Below are 23,195 nucleotides of genomic sequence, written 5' to 3'. Positions count from 1 at the left end.
AGCCTAGTTCTCTGTGTGATAATGTGATTTGGCACGCAGTTTTAAAGAGTGGGAGTGGATGGCTGCATAAGCATGCAGGAGAATGGATGGGAGTGATTTCAGTGAACGAAGAGACTTTCCAAGGTAATGGGTGTTTTGCACCATTAGACTTGGGGATTAACTTCCAGTGATTTGAAGCATTTGTTTTGAGTTATGATGGGTCATGAGATACTGGATCTTGAAACAATATCCGCCTACGCTTTTCCCCAGTGTGAATTTTTGGCAACTGGTCCAGAACTTCGTAAAGTAAGTCCTGGAACTTGAACTAGAAGGATTTTTTCAGTTACTGCCAAGATAGAAAGAAACCCAGTTGTGTTTTGCTCCAGCAATACTGGCGGTTGTGTGTTGCATTTGTCTGGGGAAAAGGAACGGTGTAATGCGCTATCGATTAAAACTAGACATGTTGTAATACTTACTTAAAGCATTCGAGCGATGCCAATCGTTCTTCCCAGCATCACCCTATTAGTGCAGTAGTGATAACTGTGCTAGTTCCGCCCCAGTACAAAGGACCACATATATTCTTCATGTACGTTGATACATGAAGATGTATGCGTATCTCTGGTGTACCAGAGATGAACTTGGCACAGTCCGTCGCATACATAGACTTCCCACAAGTGATTTCCTGTAGTTAGATGCTCTTTTGGAACTGCTAGCACTGGGAACAGTCTCCTTTTTGCTTTTAGGAAACATCGTGATACTGGGATTAGCAGTTTGTGTTCTGAGTGACTGTGCAGATGGTTTGGGCTTTTAGGCAGGAAAGTAATAGCTACATAATCCTGTGAAATAAAACAGGCTTTAAAGAAGTTCTGCTTTGAGTTTTGTCTTCAAGTTTACATTATGAGCTCTTAATGCATCAAAGGAGCTCGATAGCGTTCCTCCTTAACAGCTTCATGTAATTGAGCATAAGGACAGCTAAAAAAGCTGTACTGTGCTGTGCTACAAGAGAGAAAAATTAAGTAGTGGGCAACTTGAGTATAGTTTAAGTTTGTGTAAACATTCTGTTAAGAGATACTACTTGAGGGGGGGAAGAAATACCTCAACAAAAAAATCCCTGTGTTAATCGATGAGGTTGTTCTTGGCCAGCAGTCCACACACATTCTGGCTGAGGTGCCGGCAGGGAATGCTGTATTCCTGATGGCGCTGGGAAGCAGAGCAGGGCACTGCAGGCCTGCCAGGAGCCCCAAAGCTGAGCCAAGCATGTTAGGTGTGGGCTATCGTGGGCCACCTGTGCTGCTCAGGGCCGGCTGTGCAGAGGGCAGCCAGCCCGGGGCGCCCAGGCCTGTGTGCGGTCTGATAAGTGTGGTCTGAGCTCAGGCGTATGGAAGGGAATGCTCTGGGGCTCTGTGCAGCAGGGTCTGTTCTTTTCTAACAGGGGAATGCAAGGGATGGGCAGGACTTACTTATCAGATGTGAAAGGTGTGGTTAGGGAGGGCTGAATCCGGCAGCCTGCAGACAGCTGCAGGCTCAGGCAGTAGCGAGGCTGTGTGCTCCCGGTGGGCACGGGCACAGGGGTGGCACACACACAGCTGTGTTCCCCCACTGTGCACTCGTGTGTGCACAAGCAGTACTAACAGCCTCATCCTGCTCCCTCTGGCAGTTCAGGGTGAAGCTCTGGTAGTGGCATCGTACGCATATAAACATGCTGGGCTCAAGTGCACTGCCCAGCAGCGGCTGCTGGATCCCAGTTTCCCCAGTTGCTGGCACCTGAATACATAAGCTACTGAGGCTGCAGCCCCACTCTAGTTGTTGGCGCTTGGTTCACTCTGGTCTTTCTACTTGCTGGCAGTATGGATACATAGGTATCCCAACAATTTGGCTGTACAAAATGTATAGAAGTGTGTCTTGAATGAAGTCTATCACATGCATCTGCAGAAGCTGTACGGAGATATCTTGCAGTACCTGTTAGCACAGAATTCTGTTAGTCTTGTTCAGCCAGGGATTGTAAATCTGCCATTTATCAGGATGGTGTTTGTAAATAGACGTGTTATCTTTTATGGGGTTCAATATTACGGTTGTGAAAACAGACAAGTCATTTCATCCATGTGTAGGTGTACTCTTTTTTGAGAGATGAGGGCAGTAAAACATGTAACCGCAGTATCATCAGCACTCCCAACAAACAGCTTAAAAGGTCAATTTAATTAACGTAGAGCTGTTTGAGGATGTTGTTGCCAACTGTTCTAGCAGTCTTTAATGGATGATTTTGCTTTTTCTTTCACAATACTTTTATTCCATAGAAATAAATTGAGTCTAAGTGTGCAATTTACATGAAACCCAGACCTTAGTTACAGCTGTTACAGTGTTGCTTACAAAATTCGGAGTTAATGTTGATGCTACTTTCTAAGGAATGTAACAGAAATTGTGTTTTTAATGATTACACTTGCTGTCACAAAGAGGATTTGAGTATCCATCTGTAGCTTATATAAGAATTATTATTATTATTATTATTTTGTATGTGATTGTGATCTCTAGTTACTGGAGTGGAATACCCTACACCCAGCATGTGTGTGGGTGAAACACTGGCTGAATGGCCAGGCCCAAAGAGTTGTGGTCAATGAGGTTAAATCCAGTTGGCAGCCGGCCACAAGCGGTGTCCCCCAGGGCTCGGTGCTGGGGCTGCTTCTATTTAATGTCTTTAATAACGATCTTGATGAGGGGATTGAGTGCACCCTCAGTAAGTTTGCAGATGACACCAAGTTGGGAGGGAGTGTTGATCTGCCTGAGGGGAGAAAGGCACTACAGGGGGACCTGGATAGACTGGATCGATGGGCCAAGGTTAACGATGAGTTTCAACAGGGCCATGTGTCAGGTCCTGCATTTTGGTCACAACAACCCCAGGCAACCCTATAGGCTTGGGGAAGAGTGGCTGGAAAGCTGCCTGATGGAAAGGGACCTTGGTGTACTGATAGACAGTTGGCTGAATATGAGCCAGCAGTGTGCCCAGGTGGCTAAGAAGGCCAATGGCATCCTGGCTTCTATCAGGAATGGTATGGTGAGCAGGACTAGGGAAGTAATCCTGCCCCTGTACTCGGCACTGGTGAGGCCTCACCTCATGTACTGTGTACAGTTTTGGGCACCTCAGTACAGAAAGGACATTGAGGTGCTGGAGCAGGTCCAAAGAAAGGCAACAAGGCTTGTGAAAGGCTTGGAGAATATGCCCTATGAGGAGAGACTGAGGGAACTGGGGCTGTTTAGTCTGGGGAAAAGGAGGCTGAGGGGAGACCTTATTGTTCTCTTCCAGTATCTGAAAGGTGCTTACAGCGAGAGCGGGGTTGCTCTCTTCTCACTGGTGGCAGGACAATGGGAAATAGCCTCAAGTTGCACCAGAGGAAGTTTAGGTTGGATATCGGGAAACACTTCTTTACAGAAAGGGTTGTTAAGCACTGGAATAGGCTCCCCAGGGAGGTGGTTGAGTCACCATCCCTGGATGTGTTTAAGAGCCATTTGGATGTGGTGCTCAGGGACATGATTTAGAGGAGGGTTGTTAGGGTAGTATGGTTAGGTTGTGGTTGGACTCGATGATCTTTAAGGTCTTTTCCAACCTGAGCAATTCTATGATTCTATACTCTGTCAGCAGCATGATAGATTTATGGACTTGAGGAATGAAAAAAAAGAGATGTATCTCTATGAGAAGGAACGGTCTTCAATTTGTGAAATATCGTAGATGGTCCATAAAATTTGTGGTTTGTAGGTGAGTTTGTGAACTGAGAACAAAGAGACAATAGTTCAGACCACCTCTGAATCATCAGTTGTCCCTCCTGACAGCTGAAGTTACCTGCCAGTGTCAAGAAGAAGTATCACATTTATCTGCAGGCAGATAGCTTCTGTTTGTGCCAACTTTCTCTCCCTTTTGTTGGAGTTGTTAGTCAGCAACGTGATGCAATTGATATGCTATAATTAGAAGCTTTTTTGAAGAACAAAACTGAATTCAGCATGGACGTGATAACTTTCTGTTATTGATGCTAACATTAAATGTGATACATGGCTGAACAGTATGTATGAGATCAAGGAGTAATACCTTGGAGCATATATTCAAGTCCTGTAAATATAACATAATTCCTTCGTAATTGAACACAGAAGGCTTTGTAGCTTTACAGAAGGGCCAGATTTACAAATATGTATTTCTGTTAGTGGGACTGGAGGAAAATCTGTTGTGATTTGGTATAAGGGGCCACTGGAGTCCTGGCAGTACTTGGACAGTGAGCAACCCCTTTACCTTCTTGCAAAGAATGTAAAATAGCCCCTCAAGGCCTCTGCATCCCACAGAAGCCTATTGTGCAAGTTTTTAAATGTACAGGACGTGCACACCAAAACAGAGAGGGTCACTTTAACATTTTGGATGAAACTGCTGCCGGAAAGAGGAAATTATTTTCTCTCTGAGTGGGAAGGGAGTGTGAAAACAATGGGCAGGACGGATACCTTCATTATGTGTTTGATTTGGTAGAAACAAGTCTTTGGCTACTTTAGCTAAGGACAATTGATATACCACAGGCTTTAGACCCTGTTACTGACTATTGCAAGTTCTAAATTACCAAACTGTAGTCTGTATGCTACCTAATCAATTGAAAGTTTGTTTCTTGCTATTCTATGCTTTTTCCCACCCTTCCTGTCATCTGTAAAGCACTCCCGTGTGTTTATTCACAGCTCGAGTTTGATTGAGTTCTGCATTAAATAAAAGGGCCAAAGAAGCTGATTGATTGATACTCGTTGCTCTCCAGGGTCTATTCCTGCCCCTTTTCTCTGGGAACTGTCTGTTAACTTTTAAACTGTTCATTTTAATAAGTTAATAACATTCACCAATATTTTAGAGAGTGGAGCAAATACAGAATAAAAAAAACTATTTTCAGTGAAATGTCATGAAAATATAGCATGCTATGTACTATATAGAGTCATAGAATAGTTGGGGTTGGAAGAGACCTTTAAGATCATCTAGTTTCAACCCTCCTGTTGTAGATAAGGACATCTCCCACTAGACCAGGTTGCTCAAAGCCTCATCCAGCCTGGCCTTGAATTACCTCCAGGTTAGGACCATCCATATCTGTTTCCTGTATGAATTTGGAGTATTACCCTGTGTCATTGGGTTGAATTGAGTTCCTGCATCTGCAAATCTAAACTGTTGTGGAATGCCAGTGTGGAGCCTTTTTTGCTTGCCTCTCTAAGGAAATGTGGCAGGTGCTCCTGGGGTGTCTGGAGCAGACTGCCTGGCTGCTCAGAATGTCTGCAAAGTGAGGCTTGAAGGTGATGATAAGCTGAGTTAAAGATCTGCGTTGGTTTTTAGGTTGGCCAGACTGATTACACATGTCAGAGATTAAAAACCCAAAGAAAAACCCCAAATGCTCCATTTCCTCAAAAAATAAGTCAAGTAGATCAGGATTTGTTTGCTTGTTTGTTTGTTTTTCCCATAGGACACTTAAAACACAGAAGTTCTGTAGCTATTATTAAAAAGAAAAAAAAAGTTCAGTTTGTGAATAGGATTAGCAAAAGCCATGTGTTAATTTGGAGTTTACTTTCTGTTACAGTTCCCGGAGTGTGGTTTCTTTGGCATGTATGACAAAATTCTCCTCTTCCGGCATGATCTGAACTCAGATAATATTTTGCAACGGATTACATCAGCAGAAGAGATACATGAGGGTGATCTTGTGGAGGTTGTTCTCTCTGGTAGGTATCATTCTGACAGTGGAACAGCACTTTATTCGGTTGCTTAAAAGAAAATGGGCCCTTATGGATTATTAATATCATGCTTGCCTTGAACTCTTTTGATTAAGTAGTCTCACACAAGGTCAGTGTTTTTGGGGTAGAGATTTCCAAGAAAATATGAGTGGTACTGAAGCATAAGTACTAAGTACTAAAACTTACTAACTTAAGTTTTGTTGTTGTTTCATTGCCATGTTTTAATCTTGTTCGAATTCATTAATTATTGAAGGTGAAATGCAGGTAGTATTCAGGATTTACTTTTCCAACAGCGTTGTTTGGTTTTCTTTTGCTTAGATCAGATGGTTTTTTCAGTCTGTAGCTTTTACATTTATGATTTGTATTGCTAAAAGCTTCATATAAATGCAGTTGCTGAATCATACCCATAAGAACGCAGTCTTAAGAGTTATTGCAGCGTTTGAAAATAGTTTCTTCAAAATCATAAAGTCTGTAGCTACATGTTGGCATGTAGTATTCTTCAGTAATATCAAAACATACCCTAACTAACCTAGATTGTATGTGTTTCAGAAATACTCTGTTGAAGTCAAATAAAAGTCAGCTACTACTTGCTAGTTGAATTGCAAATAGAAGCTGCACCAGTACTGAGCAGTGTTTCAGGGCTTTGAGGAGTGAGTCCCAGACTGAGGCTGTATTCTAGAAAGACAGAAGTCTTGGCTGTCTTGGGATTAGATTTATTACGTGGGTCAATAAAGTGTGATTTTCAGAGTCATAAGGCTGAGTTTCTTGGCTGCAATTCAGGACCCACTGTTCTAGGCAAGTTTAGGATGTTCAGTAATTGATCATCTTGGTTTGAGCTTTTCATTACTTCTGGTTAATGGCACATTGGGGAAACTTTTTCATGTCTCTTTATGACAATCTCTGACAGTTTCCTTATAGAGACAGACCACGAGAAACTGAGGCATTTTGAAGACAAATAAATCTCTTTCAATAGGATTTTTAAAACTGAGACATGGGAATCTGAATATTAAGAGTGTATATATACATTTTAATCAAAGAATAATAGCCATTAAGGGAACAAAATGTTGCCGTAAGTTCAGTTTTTTACATTCCAGAGCAAGAGGACAAAAACTCATTTTAAATATATTTGTGCTTGTTTAAGAAACAGAAGAGGATTGGTCAAGTTTCCAGTGTTCCATGGAAACTCTATCCATAGTTCTGTTTGGACAAGTTCAATCTAATAGCTTTTTACTGAGGAAGTCCTGTGGAAGATAAAAGTCTAACCTGTCCTTGGTTTGAAAATTTTGTTAATTGCTAAACAGGTTGAAAATTAAGTTTTTAACAGTTATTCACCTCTAAGCTGATTTTAATAAAGCTTGTATTTTTTTTATTCCTTCTTAACTTAATGAGGGAGGTTTCCCTTTCAACATGAAATGGAAAAAAAACCAAAACAACAAAGCCTGAAAATTGCAAATTGTATTCCAACTCAGACTGTTGATTAGTTGTGGCTGTCAGCCTACAAAGTCTGATGGATTTTTTTCCTTAATAAACAAGCTCTCTGAAAACAGAGTATTCCACACAAAATGCATATTTAAATGTTATACAGCGTAATACTGATATGTAAACAGCTCATTAATGTTCTTTGGATCTGCCATTTTATAGCAAGGGTGTGTGGAAATAATACGTTGTTGATTGTATGACAAGAACCATAACGTTCTGCAATTTTTTAAAAGCTTTGGCGACAGTGGAAGATTTCCAGATTCGTCCTCATGCACTTTATGTGCATTCCTACAAGGCTCCTACTTTTTGTGACTACTGCGGAGAGATGCTTTGGGGTTTGGTACGACAAGGACTAAAATGTGAAGGTAAGTCTGGGATTTTTTTTGTTGTATTTTTGTTGTGGGTGTTTGTATCAGATACAGAAGAGGAAAATACATCTTTTTCAGTATGGAATAAAGTAGTATTTAGTAGTGTTGGAAGTTTGCATCTGGAAACCCGAATTCTGATCCTGACTTCAATGCAAATTGTGTGTGACTTTGGGCAAACAATTTAAGAATTGTACTTGCTTCTCATTTTGAATAAATATCTAGCTGATAAACTTGTTCCTTGTACAAGGAGCACATTCTTTGGAGAGACTCCTGAAGGGAAATCCCATTGCTTATGGCCTTCATCCAGCTGGCTGCGGAACATTCTGCAGCCTGCTGACAGGTACCAACCCTGCTCCTTGGCTTCTGTTCTCCAGAGCAGAAGAGTGATGAAAGCCTCCTGGTGGGAGGAGAAGAGAGATGGGAGATCAGCTGCTTCAGAGTCTTATACCTTGTTTCTAGAGCTGCACTTACTGGAAATCAATAAATAAAGCCAGCAGTGCAAAAAAAGCTGTTTCCATGAATCACATCAAGAACACTAAATTAAGAGAGTTTAACAGAACAGTCTGTTTCTTTACCGTTCGTTTTGTTCCCATTTTTCTACTGCTTTATCGAAATACAGATACTATTTTTGTTACTTAAATTTTTTTTTGTCTGAAAAATCATTTACTTCAGGTTGTGGATTAAACTACCATAAGCGGTGTGCCTTCAAGATTCCAAATAACTGTAGTGGAGTGAGAAAAAGGCGTCTGTCTAACGTGTCTTTACCAGGAGCGGGGCTTTCAGTTCCAAGACCAGCACAAGCTGAATACACATCCTCTGCTTCTGAAGAGGTATGTAATGTGAAAGGGGAAACAATTCCTGGTTTTAAAACTCTTAATCTCTGGGGAAGTAGCTAGTGTTGTATGTGGTTAAAAATGAGTGTGAGAGAGCTTAACTTAACCACTGTGATTGGTTTTAGTTCATTTTTAAATCTCTGTTGAGTCCTAGACTGAGACATTTACAGATAACTATTATTATTGTGAGAAATGGAAGGAAATGATAAGTTATGTGTTACTTTGTTGTTATTCTGTCACTAGTGGTTATGTGAGCTATGAGAACCTTGAATTTGGGAATGATAAAATACCTTGCTGCCCTCATAATACACATTTATTCTGTAATTACTGTATCAGTATAGAATAGTCGTTTGGCTAAGTCAGAACAAATTGTAAGCTTTTATCAAGGGAGAGGCGAGAATGTTCCTGGTATGCTGTTAAACATTCTGCAGAGAAAATCTTAAGAAACCAACCTCTATCAAGGAGGGTGCAGGGGATTAAGAGTATACAGTAAAACCATCACCCATAATTGTTATTTGCTATGATGGGTATTACGATTGCTGAGAGTTCATTGGATATACTCATGAGATAGGGCAGACTGTTATTAGATGCACTTGTTTCATTGCCACTTTCACTAAAGGGTAAAAGGAGTCTTTCCCACTTACCTAAATTGCGTCATGGTGATCAGGTGAAGTCCTTGGTGACTGGAGAAAAGGCAGTATAGAACCCATTTTTAAGAAGAGTAAAAAGGATGACCCAGGGAACTACTGACCTATTAGTATCTCCTCAGTGTTTCACGGAGCAGATCCTCCTGGAAGCTATGCTAAGGCGTATGAAGAGTGGAAGGTGATAGGGATGCTTGGTTTCCAAGGGCAGGCCCTGTCTGACTAACCTTGTTGCTTTTTATAATGGTGTAACTGCATCAGTGGACAAGGGGAGAGCCACCGAGGTAAGGCCTCAGTAAGGCCTTTGACATAGTTGCACATAACATCCTTCTCTCCAAATTGGAAAGATATGGATTTGATGCGTGGACTGATGAATGGATGAGGTACTCATTGTAAGATTGTACCCAGAGAGTGGTGATGAATGGCTGAATGTCTAGATGGAGATCAGTGTCAAGTGATGTTCCTCAGGGGTCAGTACTGGGATTGGTGCTCTTTAACTTCATCAGTGATATTGACATTGGGATTGAGTGCATCCTCAGCAAGTTTTTGGATGACACCAAGCTGTGTGGTGCAGTTAACACGCCAGAGGGACGGGATGCCATTCAGAGAGACCTAGGAAGGATAAACAGTGGGCCTAGGTGAACCTCATGAGGTTCAACAAATCCAAGTGCAAGGTCTTGCACCTGGCTCTTAGCAAGCCCTGATATCAGCACAGGCTGGGGGATGTAAGGACGGACCACAGCCCTGCCAAAAAGGACTTGAGGGTACTACTGGATGGTAAGCTGGGCATGAGCCAGCAATGTGCCCTTGCAGCCCAGAAAGCCAGCCGTATCTGCATCAAAAGAAGTGTGGCCAGCAGGTTGAGGGAGGTGATCCTGCCCCTCTGCTCTGTGCTGATGAGACCTCATCTGGAATACTGTGTCCGGATGTGGAGTCCTCAATACGGGAGAAATGTAGACCTGTTGGAGTGCATCCAGAAGAGGGACACAGAAATGATCCAGGGGATGGAGCATCTCCCCTGTGAGGACAGGCTGAGAGAGCTGGGGCTGTTCAGCTTGAAGAAGAGGAGGCTTGGGGGGGGGGGGTCTAATAGTGGCCTTTTAGTATCTACGTGGGGTCTATATATGCTGATCTGTATGTGCTATCTATGAACCTTACCAGGTTGCTCTAAAAAACAAAAATTTTAACCTTATTTGGGATTTTAATTCCTGTGGAAATAAAGATTCATACAAACTTTCCTGTGCTTTGCAAGGCTTCTCCTTTTCTTTTTTTTTTTTCTTTAATATATCGTCAGAGTGTAGCTCTTAAGGCCTCGTGGCCAGATTTTGCTTTCTCAGGTGGTCACTATCTACTCCACTTTTTTTTGGTTTTTTTTTACAATGAGGTGGAATTCTTTTGGTGTAAGTCCTATGTGTATACCTTCTTTATTCTAGCGCTGCTGCCCTGAACCTAGTAAAAGGATTCCTTCCTGGAGTGGCCGTCCCATCTGGATGGAAAAGATGGTGCTTTGCAGAGTGAAGGTTCCCCACACCTTTGCTGTTCACTCTTATACTCGTCCCACCATATGCCAGTATTGCAAACGGCTGCTCAAGGGCCTTTTTCGTCAAGGAATGCAATGTAAAGGTATGCACTTATTATTCTGCCACAGATATGAATTAGAGCAGTATAATATTTGAAAAAAAATACATTTTTTGGAAAGGCTTATGGCACCCCTCTTTCCAGTGTAGTAAACTATGCATTATGTATTTTTATGAAAACTGAGATCTAATCACATTTGGAATGGAAACACCATAATTCAGTGATAATCCTAAGCTATTAATAAAAACAGGAAATCCTCCCCTTTGTTAAATGTCTGTCTTCTACACTCATCATTAAAGACTTCAGTATTTTTTGTTACGTTATTTTAATACAGGATAGTGATTATTATCTTTTGGAAAAAATTATAAAGATGGGTACCTTTCCTGAACTAGATTAGGCTCCATCAGGTGGTTTTTGTTGAGCATATGTTCACATGCAAGACTTCAGCTCTCAGATTCCTCCATGCCTATCCCAGGACATAACTATGTCATTGTGCTTTTCTTCTGGCTCTTCATTACTGGGTTGTACAGATCTGTTAGCTTTGTTGCAGGAAAGAGATCTGTAGTGGAGAATCCTAAAAGTTAGTAGGGTAAGGATTTTTCATTTCTCTCACACAAGTTTATCAAATGTGAGTACCAAAGATCAACACATTGGAAGAGGTCACTTAGGGCAGAAACTCTAGGCTTATATCTGTGATAACTCTGTGCTGACTAAAAATACTGCTGATGGGGAATAGTTCTATTTTCCATTTTACTTTTTATTAATTTTCAGTTTTTGTAGCCTGCTCAAAGTCTGCATCCCTAACTGTTTGACTTTTCAGTCACCGTATCTCCTGGATACTTGCAATAAATAAACAACGAAGCCTATAGTTGATGTTTAGCAGTTTTAAATGCTACTGACCATTTACAGTGGTTGTGATTGCATATCCAACTGAACAAATGGTGTTGCCACTTCATTCTCAGGAAACTGAATAACTCTTGGTAGAAAATAGTGTTTAGGTATAGAAAATGACCTTAGAAAAACTACTATGTTTGCGCACAAAAGAAAAGAAATAGATATATGAAGAGATATTCATTTAAGCAGCCTGGTGCTGTATGTATATCAGCAACTGATGTCAAGCAATCAACACGTTTTCATACTGCTTTTTGCTACGTTTTTTTTTACTGTTTCCCACTCACTTTTTTTGCTCACATTCCCAGAGCTTGGGGTCTTTCAGCAGTCTCATGTTCCTGAGTATCTCAGAGCCTTGGATTTCTTAATCCCTCCAGGCTTGATTTTGAACTCTGAGTTGATCTTTGAGGCTAATAAATTAAGTCAACTAGGACAAAATGGCCTGTACTCACACGCAAATTTTCTTAGCCTCTCAGCCCTCAGTGGCTGTATGCAAACTACCTCTTGGGAACAGTGTCATGAACTAGACCTGGGAACTGTTTGAGATTGTGTTTTTATGGACATTATGAATGAGTCGATCCTAATAAGTTAGTCTTTTTAGTAGTTCCCTGGTAGGATCTGAACCATCTTGTCTGTTCCAGCCCCCTTCAGGCTAGTGAAATAACCATATTCCATAATACAGACTGAAAACACTGCTACAGAAAGGACAGTTAGTTGGTTTTCTTGAATGCTTCCTCTTAGGCGCTTGGAAACTAAACAGGATTGTAGCTGGCCTCAGGGTTTGGCTACTCAGCTACTTGAAGTGGGAAGACAATAATTTCTTTGTGTATAAAAGGAAAGCACAATGAGCTTCTGATTAGCAAGTCAGATCCAGATCCTGTATTTTGTAATTTGGTTACTGTGATTTATTACAGATGCCACATTCCAGGGAGTCCTCAAGACCAGGTTGGATGGGACTATGAGCAAACTGATCTAGTGGGAAATGTCTCTGCTTGTGGTGGGTGGGGGTGGTAGAACTGTATGATCTTTAAAGTTCCTTCTAACCTAAACTGTTCCATGATTCTATGATAGCAGAAAGGGACTGAATTGTCGGTTTCCAAAAGTGAGAACAGTAGGGAGTTTAAAATTCAAGATGCAGATATGTGGTTGGAAATTATGGTGATGCTACCAATAAAGGAAATGCCTGTAATGCTATTAGTGCGTGCTGGACTGTTGGATATCAGATACTGCCTACTCAAATGCAGAAATGGCACACATCCAAGTTAATGTTCTATCTCCACATTGGGCTTTATGTATCTTAGTCTGTCAGCTTGACGTCCAAGGAAATTAGGGCAGGCAAAAATGGAGCTTCATTGTTGCCTGGCCAAATGTATGATCTGAATGATAGGGGAGCTGAACTTTGAGATTAACTGCAAAGCATTCTTGCTCCGTGGTTTAGGATTGTGATCCTAGTGCTATGATGGCTGCAAATCTTAGGCAGCAGATGGGGAAAAATGGTAGAGATGACACATTTAAAACAAGTAGCAATGGAAAAAAGGGTGTGGAGCAGATTAGAGGATGGGAAAAATTACATCATAACAGACAAAATAACCAGAAAGAAAGCTAGAGATCAGAAAACTTCTGTCCTGGAAGGGAAAGTGCTGACATAGTAAACTGGTTTGACACATCATCATAAGACACTGGGACAAGATTGTCCATTTCCTTCTGGAGGTGATCTCATCAGTACTGTCTCCTTTTATGTGCAAATGTATGTATCTGACTGAAGCTTGTGATGGAAGTTGTGATTGAATGTGTCTACTTGAATAGGAGTAAAATTCTGGTATCATGGTCTTGTTTATCATTTGTTTTAGATTGCAGATTCAATTGTCACAAACGATGTGCATCTAAAGTACCTAAAGACTGTCTTGGAGAGGTCGTTTTCAATGGAGGTAAGATGAGAAACATGCTTGCAAATACTGACAAGTCTTTGGAGGCTTAAAAAGATTCTTCAGCTTTAGATGTTCTCAACTTCGACTATTCTACGTGTTTTTATTTTACCTTTCCAGTTCCTTCACTTGAGATTGCTGAGAATTAAGATTTCACTGTGAAATTTATTTTGGTGGCTTCAGTTTTACTTCATCAGTGTTGGCAAGTGTCGTGTGGTACAAGAGAGGCATGAGCATTCTGGAGAGAGTCCAGCTAAGGACTGTGAAGTTGATGAGGGTATTGGAGCATCTCTACGAAGAAAGGCTGAGAGAACTGGGATTGCTTGAGCAGGGACACCTGGAAAAGGCTGCTTAAGACTGTGTCCGGATGGCTTTTGAGTATCTCCAGGGTCGGAGACTGCACAACCTCTCTAGGGCAGCCTGTGCAAGTGCTCAGACATCCTCACAGTTAAAAAGTTATTCAGTTGAAAAAATATTCAGGCAGAGCCTCATGTGTTCCATTTTGTGCCCATTGTTTTTAGTTGTGTCACTGGTTATCACTGAAAAGAGCCTAGCTCTGACGTCTTTGCACCCTCCCTGCACTGATTCCTATCCACTGATGAGATCCTCCTGAGCCTTCTCTTCTCCAGGTTGAACAATCCTAGTTCTCTCAGGCTTTCTTCATAGGAGAGATGCTCCAGTCTCTTTGTCATTTCAGTGGTGCTTTGCTGAAAAGGAGATAATGTTTCCCCTCTACTCAGCCCTCCTGAGGCCACATCTGAAGCAGTGTCTCCATCTGGGCTCCCCAGCAAAAGAGAGATATAGACGTACTGGAGACAGCCCAGCAAACCAGAAAAAACTTTTGTCCTTTACATTTATATTTTAATTTATATTTTAGAAGGAATAATATTGACGTACTGATCACCTGTGGGACAGAATTACTTAGTGAAATGCAAATTTAGACCTTGAGATTTTCACTATGAGTGTTTCAGTATGAGTGTTGTTTTGGTTGCGTCTCCTTTGATATTTAACAGAAACAAATTGATAATGTTGATTAGCACGCTCTGAATCATTTAGCAAAATCTTGAGGATTTTTTATATTCTGATTGCACTGTGATATTTACTTGCATAAATGTGAAATGGAGAACAATTTTTTACCTTTTTTGTTTTTTAATTGTGCTCTAAAATAATATCTGCGTCCTGTGTTGCTCACAGAACCTGCTAGCCCAGGCCAGGATTTGGACCTGCCAATGGAGGTTGATAGCAGTGAAATGAATAGTGATGGTAGTCGGGGTCTGGATGATACTGAGGAGTCCTCAACTCCAGAGGACAAAATCTTTTTTATGGATCCGTCTGACCTTGATACAGACAAAGATGAAGAAGCTGTCAAAACCATCAGGTAAGTCATCACGTGCATTTTTGTGCTCTGGATGTACATTCCTCAATATTCTAAAGGAAAATTTCAGGAGAAGTGTTTCTGAGTAGCCCAGCTTTGAGTTGTGTGGTGGTTTTTTTTTGTTTGTTTGTTTTTGGTTTGGTTTGGTTTTGTTAGGCAAACCTAAAACGTAAGTAAATTAGAATAATAAGTTCTCTTCTAATTGGGAAGGTGCTGTGCTATGAATGTTATTAAATAAATAAAATGAAATTATCGAACCGTGGTTAAAAGTATGTCTTAAGGCAAAGATGTGAGAAAGATCTCTGTGACTTGAACCTAATTTAATTACTAGTGTACAAGTGTTGATCTAAAAATAATTACTCTAGAGACACTTTAATACTTATATTTTAGTTTTTCTAGGCAGCTGATTGCTTTAAGTAGGATGTGATTCTCTGAAGTCTTTCATCATAGACTCACATAATGTATTCATAGAATCACAGAATGGTTAGAGCTGGAAGGGTTGTTTAAACATCATCTAGTCCCTGCCCCTTGCTGTGGGTTGAGACATCTTTTGCTCTATCATGTTGCCCAAAGCCCTGTCCAACCTGGCTTTGAACACTTCCAGTGATAATTCCTTTAATCAACTTTAGCCTTTTTAATTTTTGTGTTATCATAGAATTGTAGAATAGGCCAGGTTGGAAGGGACCCCAAAGGATCCAATGTTGGTGGGAAAAGGGAGCCTAGATGTGATATCTTCAATTGCATCTTGAAAGCCTCCACCACGTCCCTGGGGAAATTCTTATTCTGAATAGCATCATCCTGATTTTCTTAGTGTCATTCTTAAAAATAGAAGAGCAATTGTAATGGGTCAAACGAAGGTAATTTTAGCTCAGTGTCACATGGCAAATATGTAAGGAAGAGTGTAAGAACAGGAAGAGCGTAAAGTTCAGGAAGAGCAACTTTCAATGATTTATAGCTCAGGGACTTCCTAAGTTGGAAGTGGCATCTTTTTGTGTTCTACTTCTAGGTAGATTTTTTCCATTTATTTCTAATTGCATCTGAAGCAATTCTTTTCTGGCATGTGCGGTGTCTTGTGTCAGCCACTTCTGCAGTGTGACTGCACTGTGTTAAAGCATCTTTATGTTTTGATTTGAAATTCTCCTTATGATTTCATGTGATTACATATTTTTCTGCTAGCACCATGTATAGGATCTCTTGTACTAAGCAGGTAATGTGGTGGCTCACTCCACACTGAGCAGGACTAAAACCTGTATGTTAATGACTGTCAAAATGTTAGATGATCGAATCCTTCCCTGCAAGAAAGTTAATACAAATGACATTGATTTAGATTTTCAGGTATCATTGGAATTAACACTCTTTTGCTTTCATAAATTGAAAGTGTGCTTTATTAGTGTAATATTACAAAATAATTAAGTTGACTTAGGCAAGAGAAAATAGCGACAATGCCAATGTTAATTACTTTTATGCTGGATTAAGATTCAAGCAGTAAATTGTTTTGAAAGATGATTTATTTAGATGTCTCATTCCAGTGCATTTCCTTTGCCTTTCTGTAATGCAGTACAAGTACTGCAGTACTTGCATTTAAAGAGCTAGTGGGAGCTCAAATTCCTTATCATCTGTCAGTGAAATAAGTTGTATCAGAAGAGAAAGTGCCTGTTCTTGAAAATTGTGGGCTAGATGTACAGTACCATTATCATTGAAGTACTCTTGTATTTTAGCTTAAATATGAACTGTTTTATCTTTTTTAGTCCCTCAACAAGCAATAATATTCCTCTCATGAGGGTTGTACAGTCCATCAAGCATACAAAGAGGAAGAGCAGTACGATGGTGAAGGAAGGATGGATGGTCCACTATACTAGTAGAGACAATCTGGTCAGTGGCTTCGGTTTCTTCCTACATTAACTTAAATTATTTCCCTAAATCACTGTATTTTATTTCTCTTATCTAGATATTCTGATTTACAATATCATCTGAAATAACTTAGCAATAATGTTCGTTAAGAGGAAGTATGATGCAGTGGAGAAATCTTCCAGGTGGCGACCTAACAGCACTTTTCAATTTAGAAAAAGGAGCATCTCTAATCAGTCTCAAATGAATAGCGTGTTCAAGATTTCAGCACTCCCAAGACAAACACTGGACTTACCTTCTTTCCATTTGAAGGTTTTCTTCACCTACCTGAAAATATTAATTCTGTTATAAAATGACGAGTATTGAAACAGTTAATGCCATTCTAATGATAGAGATATTTAGTGAATTTGGTGTGTAGATATGGAAGCCCGTTATTCCTCTAGCAATTTGTTCTATCTCATAGTAAACGTTATTGAACACTATTCACCCTTCCAAAACCAATACTTCTCTTCATGTTAGTGGAATAAAGATCTGTGGCTTGGTTGTATTAGCTTGGGTTTGCAAGCATTTTGCACAAAGCCAACGTTGTTTGTTTGCAGTGTTACTAGTGATGATCTCTTAATTAATTGAACCTTCCAAGGCAAGTTTCTCGAGTGGTTTTATTTTGTTTTGTTTTTGTCTTGTGAAAGAAGATAAGAATAACCGGGTTCCTGAGAATTATGCAAGAAAGTGAGTCGACTTTTCTTGATAGATGAAAGAAAAGTATGAAGTTGAGAAGTTCCCAGAGCTCATGCAGCTCAGTTTGTCACATTGAGACTGTGAAAGGCAGCATAAATATTCCTGCATTCCTTGTCCCTGTGACGGGGTCTGTCAGAAGAGGGACTTTGGGAATTTAGTTTATTTGAGTTATGTTGAAATCATATTCAGCTCAGGGTACTCCAGTATTTTCGCTTTCTGTGTTTGTCAGCTAAACAATTGCAAGTGATCTTTAAAGTGCAGTTTTGTATTAACTAGTTATATTTATCACAAATCCAAGTAAATATCTAACATTTCAGGTGTGATTTCAGTCTGGGCTGCTTAAGAGACACAGTTATCATCTGCTTACTATGAAAAAATTAGAGCCAGATAATAGTAGATGAGTCGTTCTAAGCAGTGCCCAGGGCAGACCTGGTGTTTGGCTCTGCTTTTGTCTTTCAGCACAACCAGCACATTTTTCCATGGATTTTTTTATTTTATTTTATTTTATTTTTTGGAATCATCTCAGACAACACCTTAGCTTAGATAGATTTTTTTCATCTATCAGGCGAGCTGCTGCCTAGATGATAGCTACCAAAAAGGTGGTGCAAATAAAGTTTTCTGTTCCAAAGCAAGATTTCAGAGAGCTTCCTAGTGGACGGGGGCCTTCTGTATTATGCGTTACAGAATCAGCTGTATCCCTTGTCCCCTCTCTCTCAGCAATGTCAACCTCTTTCTTGTTCCTGTCACAACTTGGGCTTTCCATTAGTTCCAAAGAGGTTCATTCTAACAGCAATATCAGCGTACTTTCTGTTGAGGCTGGATAACAAGGTATTTCACCCGTTATGGGGAGAAATTGTTGTCATCATCTGTATTCTTGTTTTCCTCATTCTCCGCCCTTCTTTCTCAGTATAGAGTATAAGCATATTTAGAGTTCATGAGCACCTACCAGCCTGTGCGTTAAAAGCTCCAAGCCTTCCTTGATTTATGATTTTTAAAAAAGCATATATGTTAAAAGTATGAGTTCAGCCTTATACTTTCACCCGATTTCCCTTTGGTGCTGGCTTGAACTTTCATTTAGTTAAATCTATTCATGTCCTGGCTTTCTTCGCCTAACTCCTACGGATGGTCTTAGCTTCCCTGTGACTAAAATGATTTAAGCTCTGTATTAGATATAATAAGGGTGTTATTTTTCTAGGCATTGTCATTCTCATCCAGAGCTAAGGGCCTTTGATTTTTCTTGGGGGGGAAAAAAAAAAGGAGTTTCTAACTATATGAGCTTGGTGCAAGCAAGTCAGTTAGATCCATATAGCTGTATGGCTTTTCAAGTCCAAATAGCTTTCAAATGAGTCTCTATTCTGAAGAATGTTCCTATGCTTAAGATTATTAGGCAGTTATGCACCAGAACTTATATGCGTATTATTCTCTGATGGAAAACATATTTCTCATTGATGGAGACTTCTCAAAGATGGCTATGTAGTCTGTCTTGATTTTTATCTTAATTTTTCATCTTCTCCCCAAGATAGATTGTTCACTTGACTCTCATAATCTGCCTATCTTTTTTTTTTGCCACTGTGCACTTCAACCACCTAGAATCACAGACTTGTAGGGGTTGGAAGGCACTTCTAGAGATCATCGTGTCCAGCCTCCAGAATTTTCTGTTTACAAAAGAATGGAAGACTTGTTAGGCTTGCTCAGTTCTTAAGCCCACAACATGTTGGTGCGAGGGCACAGAAGGAGAAAATGTGGCTGCCACAGTTGTTGCTAAGTGAAAGTAATTCAGATTTTGTGATCACTTGCACCCAGAGTGAAACTTGTGTAGGTAGTTGTTTCCTGTAGGAGATGATAACTGTTATCACCACTGTTGCTGTAAGGTGAGTGATAATTCTTTCTGGTTTGTGCAGATACTTCTATGAACCTATTCTTGAACTTAAAAAAAAAAAAAAAAGGCAAGCAAATAACTGCATTCCCAAAATGAATTTCATGTATCCAGTCTAAGATGGAGCCTTAGATTAACATCATTTGATTATCTTAGTTATTTAAACAATTTCTCATTTAAATAATTGGATACCATAAGTACTCCTAATAATTGATGTTTTGTACTCTGCATTTTGTAGAGAAAAAGACATTACTGGAGACTGGACAGCAAATGCCTCACACTATTTCAAAATGAATCTGGAACAAAATATTACAAGGTAATTCACAATGAGTAATAATTGTGTCGCGTTTGATTTACTTAAGGGGTTTTATGTGCTTGAAATAACTGCTTCCAAGCAGTATAATAAATATTATATTAACTCCCCATCTTTTTAAGTGAAAACTGTGACAAGCTAAATTTTGGGCAAAGCTTTTAAGTGAGGAAGACCACGCTGACTACTCAGAAGCTGCTTGCAGCTCCCATTTTAATCTCCTTTCATGTGTCTTTCCTTATGCTTTATGTGTACTTTTCTCTTGAACTGACTCACATATTAAGCTTTTTTTTTTTTTTTTTTTTTACCTTTACTAGAGAATGTGTTTGGCTGCCAGTCTAGATGCAGGCTAAGAATTTTGCTCTCTATAAGTAGTGACTGAAAGTTGCATGCCTATTTCCTTGTTCCCAACTGTATAACTGAAAGTTGCGAGCAAGTTTTAGAGGAAAATTTACTGTGCAGCCTGGCATTATATGAAAGGAGCTTGGCAGTAAGTACATTACACTGTAAATATAGTAGTGTGTTCAGTGGTAGAATATTCAGAAAATGTCTTCAAATGTATAAACAAGATTTTTCCTTTTCTTGTCTTTTACCTTTAGGTGGGGGTCCAAATCTTGCAGTTTCTTCCTTTCTAACATCTCTAAGATCAAGCCTTTTCTCTGTACACCCAACTAAACTTGCCCAGATCCTTTTCATCCCTATCTTGACCAATGCAGTTTCTTCTTCTCAGACCTCCCTGATACTTGCATATTGCCCTGTGCATTCAAAACACAGCTGGTAAAATATGTTCCTTGCTTGTTATTCCATCCTGTCTCTGCTTCTAGCCCTTTGACTTGCCCCTTTGCCCCTCCTTAAATCTTGGATTATTTGTCTTTGCTATTAGAAACATTCACAGTTGTTACCTCTACATTTATTTGCTCTTCATCTTAATCAGCTACAGCCTCTTAACCTCATAATGCCAGCCCAGTGTTCACCTGCTTGTTCACTACTCTTGCAAGTGATGTGCACCTGTAAGCCCTTCCTTATATGTGGAATGTCCTCCTCCAACTAGCTTCAACTTACAGCTTTTCCTTTTTTCAGATCTGTTCCCTAATACTGCTTTGTAACATGTTCTTAAACTGCCAAGGTAGAGATATTGATAGAAATTGTTTATATCTACATGAAAAATAATCTTCCAAAACTGATTCAGAAATGTGAAGTAATACTTTTTGGCTAGCTTATACAACCACATCCTCTTCCTAATGTGTCACTCTTTCTCCCTGTCATGTTCTTCTCTAGCTAAGCTGTATAATCTATGGGTGCGGTGGGAAACGGTCATTCTGTAGTTGCGCATCACGTGTATGCTGGATGATGGGCTGTCTCATGCTGAACACGAATGCAGTTTGTGTAGAGATTAGTGGTTGTACAGAGGGAACTGTGGTGGGGCTCTCTAGGCATCTATAGAGGAATTCGGTGAGCTGTGGGTGGGTAACAGTTTGTCTACATTTTGACAGTAGTTATGAAGCTTGGTGTTTTGGTATTTTGATATATTTGCTTTGATTTCTCTGCAAACATTTTAAGTTCTGAACAGTAGCGTATTAAAGTATTATATGTATTTTCATTTTTTAATCTTTAATATTTTTCTTCAGGAGATTCCACTTTCAGAAATTCTCCAGGTGACTCAGCCTCGAGATTTTTCAAACATGGTGCAGGGCAGCAATCCATACTGTTTTGAGATCATCACTGATACGATGGTGTACTTTGTTGGCGAAAACAATGGCAGCAGTCACCACAGTCCTGTTCTTGCTGCCACCGGAGTTGGACTTGACGTAGCTCAGGGCTGGGAGAAAGCCATTCGTCAGGCCTTGATGCCAGTCACTCCTCAAGCTAGCGTTTGCACTGCTGCAGGACAAGGAAAAGATCACAGTAAGCAGGCAGACAAGGCACTGTTACTCATATTCTGAAGCTGTAAATGATAGATTCCATTTCAGAAAAGTCTATTTGTCTATCCTCTGCTGAATTGGGTCTGTAATCTTCCACAAGTTTCTAAGGAGTGGCACTCAAGTTTATGGAGGGTGTATGAGCAGATCTCTTAATCTGTTGTAGCAGCAAGTAGTAGTAAAGAATCAGTTTGCCTACATTAATTCATACTACAGAACTTTTATCATTGGAGCATTAAGAATTCACACGTAGTTGCTGGGTGTAAAAGCGGACCGTAGTTGAGATATTTCTAATAAACTTTTATAAACATCTCTTTCCATCAGGTTATTTATATACATACAAAAAATCGGATGCTTTTATGTAAATTAAATACTCAATATGGATGCATTATCATCCCAATTAAAAAAAAAAAAAAGAGATCTGTAGCTAAGGAGAAAGGGGGAAGTTAGCGACAAAATGTAAATGTTGCAGGAGATGGAAAGAATATTTGCTGAGCTCTGAGAACTAATGCAAAATACGTTTTCTTCCTTTTGTGCCCTTTTTACTCTTCTTTTTCTAGCGTAGGATTCATTATCGAGACTCCTCTAGGCACATATTGTGCTCTTTCTCTTTAGATATCTCCTTGTCCTTTGCAACAGAGGTCCTGCACATTCAGTACTGACATTTATGCTTTCATTCTTCAGTTTCCTTTCATATTCCAGCTACTCTTTAATCTTCTTTTAGGTGGTTTTTTGTTTGTTTGTTTGTTTTTTCTGTCAGAGATCCTGTGATTAGTTTCTCTGTCTCTGGTATCTCGTTATTCCACATCAGCAACAGTTCAGAGCATGTAAATGCTAATCTGAGGTAAAGGCACTTTCTGAAAATGCAACTGTGGTCTGAAATGGTAAACTGTAAAATGTGAGTACTCGTATTTCTAATCAATTATAGTCAAGAAACATAGCTGTAAGAAGGTAGATTGTAACAGGCCTTTCTACCTATGTAAAATGCCACTTCTGATATGCAAATACGAGTTCCAAACACCTACATACTGAAGCACTCTCTGTTCTTTAAAATTGAAGGCCTACTGTCCATGAGAGACATTTGAACACAGTTACTTTTTCCAAAACCATTCTTTTTACCAGAGCTGTGGGCTAGTTACAGAGAATACATATTTTAGCATGTTTAGGATTGTAGGAGTATTAGAAACTACCATGAATTTATAGCGGCATTTCCACATTCTTAGACAGTGCGGGGAGTTGTTCTCTTAAGTCTAAGAAGACCACAAACTGTATGTTCTTCTCTTTTCTTCCTGCTCATTGAGCCATCAGATGTGCCCCAGGAACCATTAAGAAAATTGTACTTACATTAAAAAAAAATACAGAAAAAGTCCTGTATCCTCAGATATGTTCTCTTAAATGAGTAGACTGGAGCAGGAGCAGGGCATTGCTAATGCTTGAAATGCTTAGAGCAGCAGCGAATGTGTAGTGTCAGAATGTCTACGAGGCACCAACTAGTAGTTTCTGCCATGTTTTTGCCAGCAAGTCATTAGTAATGAGAATACTCCTCCACTCTGACTCACAGCAAAGAGTCCTTTTGGACACTTTGCCTGGTGTTTGGGGTGGGATGTTTCTTTGTATGATGTTTTTGAGGTGAAATGGGAAAAGGGAGATTAAAAGTAAAGTAAAAGTAGCCAGTTACATAAGCTATCGCCTGGCATAAATTAGG

At 39.9% G+C, this 23,195-nt stretch overlaps 1 protein-coding gene across 3 annotated transcripts in view; it reads left to right on the top strand.

Annotated features, from left to right (window-relative positions):
• The window catches only part of PRKD3 (protein kinase D3), a 46,091-nt gene that overhangs the window by 10,110 nt on the left and 12,786 nt on the right, over positions 1 to 23,195 (top strand). For all 3 annotated transcript variants that reach the window (XM_015283746.4, XM_040697708.2, XM_015283745.4), the window contains exons 3-11: positions 5,556 to 5,694; positions 7,419 to 7,550; positions 8,226 to 8,383; positions 10,464 to 10,653; positions 13,350 to 13,427; positions 14,619 to 14,802; positions 16,548 to 16,671; positions 19,500 to 19,577; positions 21,200 to 21,476. In XM_015283746.4, the coding sequence (XP_015139232.1) occupies positions 5,556 to 5,694; positions 7,419 to 7,550; positions 8,226 to 8,383; positions 10,464 to 10,653; positions 13,350 to 13,427; positions 14,619 to 14,802; positions 16,548 to 16,671; positions 19,500 to 19,577; positions 21,200 to 21,476 (1,360 nt within the window). The remainder of the gene's footprint in view (positions 1 to 5,555; positions 5,695 to 7,418; positions 7,551 to 8,225; positions 8,384 to 10,463; positions 10,654 to 13,349; positions 13,428 to 14,618; positions 14,803 to 16,547; positions 16,672 to 19,499; positions 19,578 to 21,199; positions 21,477 to 23,195) is intronic.

This window comes from Gallus gallus, chromosome 3, assembly GCF_016699485.2.
Source record: "Gallus gallus isolate bGalGal1 chromosome 3, bGalGal1.mat.broiler.GRCg7b, whole genome shotgun sequence".
Lineage (NCBI taxonomy): Eukaryota > Metazoa > Chordata > Aves > Galliformes > Phasianidae > Gallus > Gallus gallus.
Note: the sequence above shows the minus strand (reverse complement) of the source record. Positions and strands in the feature narration are given on the sequence as shown.